This window comes from Mus caroli, chromosome 2 (genome assembly GCF_900094665.2).
Source record: "Mus caroli chromosome 2, CAROLI_EIJ_v1.1, whole genome shotgun sequence".
In the NCBI taxonomy this organism is placed as follows: domain Eukaryota; kingdom Metazoa; phylum Chordata; class Mammalia; order Rodentia; family Muridae; genus Mus; species Mus caroli.
The window spans coordinates 81,040,750-81,048,132 of record NC_034571.1 but is presented as its reverse complement, the minus strand read 5'-3'; the positions used below and the strand labels follow the sequence as shown (position 1 = coordinate 81,048,132).

The window sequence follows — 7,383 nt, the reverse complement described above, 5'->3', positions numbered from 1 at the left end:
AGTTTTCTGTACTGAATTTTCATATAAACACCCCTTCATCCATGACTATTGATTTCCATGTTCTTTCAAATTTCCCCTTGAATTTAATTGCATCTCCATTCTTTTATATTCATGTCCCTTAAGGAATTCCACCTCACTGACCTTTTCCTTATTTTATGAATTTAATGACCTCCATGTTAAACATACACAAGGAGGACCCACATGCTAGAGAAAACATGATTCATTTGTCTTTATTAACTTGGTCAATTCACCCAAACTCACCTAGTGCATTTTTTTCCAGCAAAATCTTATTGGATAGTAGAAATGAATGGGTTCTCCCAGCATAACTGATCAAGTGAAACAAGAAACCACTGTTATCAAGTAATCATTTTCATAGACATCAAAGTCACATTTCAAATTTAATTCTCAAAAAGAACATTATTCTGTGTGTGTGTGTGTGTGAGTGTGTTCATTTCTCTCTCTCTCTCTCTCTCTTTCTCTCTCTCTCTCTCTCTCCTCTCTCCGTGTATGTGTGTGTGTGTGTGTGTGTGTGTGTGTTACTGCATATTGTATGTAGGAGTGGCCTTGTAACTAGAGGACATGAATTCGAAAGAGGGTGAAGAGAAATGTGTGGGAGAATTTGTTTGGAAGAAAGGAAAGAAGGAGATCTAATTATATTACACCCTCAAAAGTGGACGAAATAATTTATAAACATTAAGAAAATCACTGCTTGTGGACGTTGTACATCGTGGTGCGCACTAGGCTCCGCACCACGATGTACAACGTCCACAAGCAGGGAGGGGGGGGGGGGGAGGGAGGGGGAGAGGAGAGGGGGAGAGGGAGAATAAATGTAACAAACACATTTTTATGTGCTTTTGTGTGTGTGTGTGTATGTGTCAGATACAGATACTGGAGAGTTACAGCGAGTTGTGAGGTGCCATGTGGATGCTGAAAACTAAACCTGGGTACTTTGGAAGAACAGCCAGTGTTCTTAACCACTGATCCATTTCTCCAGCTCAACAAATTATTGTAAAAGTAAAATGTTCTTTAATTATAATGCTTTGGTTAGATTTTTCTGATTATTTCAGAGCATAAAATAACTTGGAAGTAAACAGTGTTTTCTTGGAAAAAATATTGATTTCTACACCAAATTTCTACTAAAGAAGAAAATATTAGAATAAAGTTAAGTTAAAAAGGTAGATGGATATAACAGTACAGTGTGTTAGTTTTCATTCTGTGTACTTTTAAAATAGACATAAGTTTTGCTGAATGACAATATATGGTTGTATCTCATGGACAAACAGACAGTTTAATCAAGTCTAGCAACTGAGCAATGTGCATATGTGTGTGTTTGAGTATTTATTTCTTACGTTTAATTTTATGTTTTTTTTTATTTTAATAGTACCAGTAACAAGAATCATCAACAAATATTATGACTGTGTTGTAGTAGGTTTATAATGGATCCAATTAATTCATGTGAGTGTCAAGGAAATGACTTGCTAGCAGGAAAAAAATTTACTTGCAATAATAAGCCCAAGAACACAAAGTGTATGTTACAGCTTGAATGTATGTCACTCTGTGAGAGATTTTTTTGAGAAAAGAAAGTACTCTATGAGAAATACTCCATAAAGAATCTTGAATGGGCTCTATGTTACATAATTCAAGTTAACAGTTTACCACAAACTACATGACAATTATTTAATCAAAGGCTCTTGTGTATACAGTCTCTATTTAATAGAAACATACAAAAAATCATATAGTAGTACCTAAGAACAGCTTGACATAAAATAGTTATAAATTATTTCAAAGTAATTTGATATACAGGAGAAAATTTTTTTATTTAAAAATGCTACATGAACGCCGGGCAGTGGTGGCACACACCTTTAATCCCAGCACTCGGGAGGCAGAGGCAGGCAGATTTCTGAGTTCCAGGCCAGCCTGGTCTACAACATGAGTTCCAGGACAGCCAAAGTACACAGAGAAACCCTGTCTCGAAAAAAAAATGCTACATGAAAAAGAATATTAATGATTTTAATATAATCATAAACATATAAGACACTACTAATTAAACCAGGGCATGTTTGTAATTTGTAGCAATGTATATTTCATGTAAATTGGAATTAACAAAGTAATTTTGTTTTGTTATATAACTATACATTAATTATGAATCACATTTTCTCCACAATTTATTAAATGCTACTTTTACATCTTTGTTCCTCAAACTGTAGATGATAGGATTCAACATGGGTATCACAATGGTGTAAAATATTGACACTACCATGTCATGATTTGAGGCATACCTGGAACTAGGCCTCATATAAGTGAAAAGGATTGTACCATGGTAAATAGAGACTCCAGTGAGGTGAGAGCCACATGTAGAGAACACTTTCCTCCTACCCTCAGCAGAATGCATGTTCAGAATGGCAAAGAGGATGAATCCATAGGAGACCAGGACAATCAGAATGGTGACAATCTCAATCAAGCCCACCAAGTACAAGACTAGAAGCTCATTTGTGTGGGTATCAGAACAAGAAAGAGCAAGCAATGCAGGGATGTCACAGAAGACATGCTTAATTTCATTGGATCCACAGAAGGAGAGACTGAAAGTGGCCACTGTGTGGATAGCACCATGCACAACTCCACCAGCATAGGAAGCAATGATGAGTGGCAGGTATACTCTGGGTGACATGGCCACTGTATACAGAAGTGGGTTGTAGATGGCTACATATCGGTCATAAGCCATTGCTGCCAGGAGAAAGCATTCTGTGGTTCCTAACGAAACAAAGAGAAGCATTTGGGTTGCACATGAAAGGAATGAAATGGACTTATTTTCACTTAGAAAGTTGACTAACATTTTGGGTGTAACGACTGTAGAATAGCAAGCATCCAGGAAAGACAAAACACTTAGGAAATAGTACATGGGGTTGTGTAGCCGACAATCCCCAATGACCAAAACAACCAGTCCAAAGTTTCCTACCAGAGTGAAGAGATAAATAGCAAGAAACAGTAAAAATAGGAAGACTTGGAGTTCAAAGTCATCTGTGAATCCTAAGAGAATAAACATGGTGGCTTCAGTCATGTTCTTTAATGGAATATTATGGACATCCACAGCTGAGGTGATCCTTTCCATTCTGGTTTTTATTTACGTATTTCTATTTCCCCAGAAAGTTCCTATAAAACTGTGTCTATGTTTGATTCTTAGGGCATCGTGACCACCATAGGGTAATGAGAGGAACAATGATAAATAATTTGATGAAATTGTAGAGATTTCACTATAAGGGGTAAAGGAAAAAGATAATTACACTTACATGTAAAGTTAAAAATCCAACAACTAAAGTAGCTTTGTTATTTAAATAGTTTTCCATCACTCTGTTCAAGTTATACTTTAAAAAATTATTTTCATTATACTGCATTTTCTTTTAAAATTTTGTTTATGTATATATTATGTGTGTATATATGTATGTATGTATGTATGTATTTCAATATATTTCATTGAAATATATTGAATCATGTTCTCTCCGTTTCCTTCTTCACCTCATTCAGGTATACTACTGTTAAATATCTCCTATGTGTCACTACACAAACTCCCAACTTGATAGCTGATTTTTCTTTTATTATTGTTCTTACAAATGTAAATAGGAATGTACAATTATTAAAACACAACCTCTGGGTCCACTTTTCTTTTCTGTGTGTATATGATTTCAGGGATGACCACTCTGCCCTGGACAACTGGACAACCTTAACAGTTTTACACCTGGGAGGAACTAGTTCTCTTTTCCTGGAAATGCATTAATTACCTGGAATCTATTTAGGATAAGTCCCATGAAAATTCCCTCACCCTTCCGTTGTAGTGTTTCCATTGATATTACCATAGTCCTGGGTCTGTTTGTTCACCAAATTCTATTTTCATGAATATAGGTAGAATTTACTTCACTTTCAAATTGTTATAACAAAAAGCACAGACTTGTATAGTAGTTCTCCTTTAGCTGTAAGTACATGAAATATTCTTCCTTAGTATTTTAGATTTTTAACATAAGATACTATACTTCTATCACTGTTAAATTTTAATGTGAAAAATTATAGTAATGGTTTTGAAAAAGAAGTTATTTTAAATAATTTTAAATAATTTAAATAATATAATTCACTGATCCTATTTAATACTCATGGGGTGATTTCTGTACAATAAATCCATGTCAGAGGTCAAAAAATTTAAAAATGCTAAAATTTTGAACATAGAAATATAGGAGTCATTCACTAATGTAAACATATGCACTAATAATATGAAGCACGGTAAAACTTGTCAAATTGATTATTAAAATCAATAAAAAGAATTTAAGTAATTTTAAAACAGGAAGGGAGTTATGTAATTACATTGTCCCAGAAGGTCTTCAAATTCTATGTGCGTGTTTTGTTCTAGTATATAGATTATGCTTTCAAATGTATACTTACAGAACAAAAACCATTTAATACTTCATATATAGAGTAAAATATAAAAACATAACCAAATTTCATTTGTGTAAACATAAATAATTTAAATATTAAAATTAAGAATATATGAAAATATGTTAATATATTATTTTGTTTTGATAATTATTTTAATAATTAGCCTATAAAATCATCTCATCAGTTAATTACACAAATCTGCACAATATAAATTTATGGACTTGAAAAAACATGTAATAGTCTTCTGTTATCTCTCTTTTCTTCCTTCTCATTATCTGTCAAGATTGGCAATGGAATTTATTCAGACATGCTTACTAGAGAGGGAAGGGATTAAGCACAGTAGAAATAATTAATATGGAAATGGGGTTTCAAAATTGTTTATAGTATGCTAAACAAACATAACTATATTCATCTTGATTGTTATTCACCAAAGGAATGTCACACATCCTGCAATTCTACAATTTTATTTTCTACTCTAAGATCTGAGATAAAGCAAGTGTAGAGGATTAAGAAGTGCACTCAGTCTAAATCCTGATATTAGACTCTGTGAGAAGCCTCATTTACAGACAGTGTGAGTTTAGAAAAATTCTAATTAAGATTAATGTGGTCACAGTTGACTCCTTTTACCACATAAACACAGGTAACTGAAGAGAATTTTATGGATCCATTAAGATGTGTTTACTTGAATAAACATTTTAATAACTTACAGGATATATATGTTTAAACTACAAGTCTGAAATGTTATTCCTTGTAACATAATGTTGCAGGCATGTTAACTTACTGCTCAAATAATACACTGAACCATTAGTGAAACCAAAACAGGAAAAATGTATATATCATAATATCTTCTTTTGAATTTAAATAAAGTGACTCTCTTCATTATTGTATAAGAAAAAAAGTATATCTATGTAGCTACTTTTCTGGTCTGGGAAAATATTAGTACAATAAATATTGGTTTAATTAAATTATCCTAATTCTTTGGCAAATAAAAATTTTAGTAAAAATAGTTTTCCCATATATTGGAAAAAAGAATATGGTTTATACATTGATATGAATTTTCTTTCTAAAGAGCTTTTCTTGATTCATTGTATGGGTCACTGTTAGAATTTTGTGGCAAGGAAACACCAAAGCTGGATAATTTTTGAAGATTAAAGTTGAATAAATATTTCTCTTCAGTTACAATTAAAGATAGTAGAAATTTTGTGTAGTAATACTACAAATTCTCTATCTAATTTCATTTAATATAAATGCAAAATGCAAAAATGTATGCATGAGTTATTTAAACTATAGTATTCTCAATCAAAAAATATAAGTTAAAAATAAATGTCTCAAACCTCACGATGAAATCAATGGCAATAATATTGGAAATATTAAAACCAAGATAAAAATTATAGTAAAATTGTGAAGATGATAAAGCACAACAATAATAGGTTATTTATAGATAATGTGGACATTTCTCTTATTTGATATACATGATAACTTATGAAATATATTTTGTAATATCATCTTATAAAAAGGAAATTATGGTTTAAATATGTGTACAATATACTTTGCCAGATTATCATCTAGTAAATAAAGCAGCATTCAGTATTTGAATTCCATGCCAGCCCACTGCATATTTTCTCCATGACTATACTATGTCTTCATTCTCTCCTTTAATATCTGAAAATATAGCTTCATAAAATAAAGAAGATAATATTTCTGTTTGGAATATTAGATGATATATACTGCACTTAAAAAACGTGAAGAATGGAAAAAGAAGTGGTTAAAATTACTTTAATACATGGTCAGTAAAATGAATATAATAAGATTTTAACAACTGTGTCAGAAATAAAATTTACAGAAAATTGATTGAGGAAAAATCCTATCCATAAAAACTCACTGAAAGTTATCTTTCTACTCTAATTAATTTATCAAAAACATTAAAACAAACGTGAGAGTTATTTCCAAAATATGTGGATGATTCTTCATCCTTATCCATTTTTCTTTTTAGAAGTTATTGGCTCAATTTGCAACACAACTCTGTTAAATAGGATGTTTTATATTGTATTTGAGTACTCAGACATATTAAGTATTCAAACTTGAAATGCACTGTATCATTTAAAACACTTATAAATAAAGAAAAAGCATACACTTACTTACAAAATTGAGCTGCTTGGTCAGTTAGATAATGGTCAAGTCATAACACATGTGAACAAAACCCATCCTATAGAACTTTTAAAGGCCACAGTGAAGCCCCTGGGAGAATTCAAGTTCTTCACTGGGACAGAAAGTCCTCATTTGAAAAAAAAAAAAAAAAAGAAAAGAAAAGAAAAAAGATAAACAAAGGGAATGACCTTAGGAAAATAAACTAAGTACTGAAAATGACTACACTGAAGCAATTCTGTCTTTGTTTAAACTTAATGTTCTTTCACATAGGAAAGACATTCCACTCATGCAGTCATAGGTCCACCTCTAATTTTACTTATGTAATGTTGAGTTCACAGCCTTGTGAAAATGCTATAAAACAGATGGAATTCAGCGTCTTTAAATATAATTTACTTTTTTGGATTTAAATTATCCTTCATCAAGATGGTATGAGAATTAGATGCATGCACATGAGAATGTCAATAAAAGAGAGAGGATATGGGAATTAGGATAAGAAATGATGACAGGAGAGATGAAAGAGACAGTATACTGTTAATGTTGCCCAGTGAAATACAGCAGTATTAGTTCTGCTGCAGAGTTAAATTTCAATTACTTGAGTTCATAGAGTAGGCAATTTTAGTCTCTCTCTGTCTCTCTGTCTCTCTCTGTCTCTTTCTCTCTGTCTCTCTCTTTCTCCCCTTCTTTCTTTTCGTTTGTTTGTTTGTGTTGTTCCTACTGTTTGGTTGTTTCTGAATTTATATTCCATTCCCAACCATATCTATCTAAAGGCAAATATCTGTTGAAAGTATAAAAATCTATTTCTTTTCCAATTGT

General features: G+C 31.9%; 1 protein-coding gene across 2 annotated transcripts; it reads right to left on the bottom strand.

The window, feature by feature from the left end:
• Positions 1-2,049: 2,049 nt before the first annotated feature.
• Positions 2,050-6,601, bottom strand: LOC110290079 (olfactory receptor 5T3-like). Of its 2 annotated transcripts, XM_029474547.1 has the most exons (3): positions 6,565-6,601; positions 3,849-3,965; positions 2,050-3,251 (listed from the first exon to the last, which is right to left on the bottom strand). In XM_029474547.1, exon 3 carries the CDS (start codon positions 3,107-3,109, stop codon positions 2,141-2,143), a length of 969 nt encoding a protein of 322 aa, XP_029330407.1. In that variant the 5' UTR covers positions 3,110-3,251; positions 3,849-3,965; positions 6,565-6,601; the 3' UTR covers positions 2,050-2,140. The 2 variants fall into 2 exon arrangements, with proteins under 2 accessions (XP_029330407.1, XP_021012224.1); XM_021156565.2 differs by lacking the exon at positions 3,849-3,965.
• Positions 6,602-7,383: the final 782 nt, after the last annotated feature.

What these genes read in the sequence shown, in the direction of transcription:
- LOC110290079 (XM_029474547.1), bottom strand. Translation starts at nt 3,109, where the DNA reads ATGGAAAGGATCACCTCAGCTGTGGATGTCCATAATATTCCATTAAAG.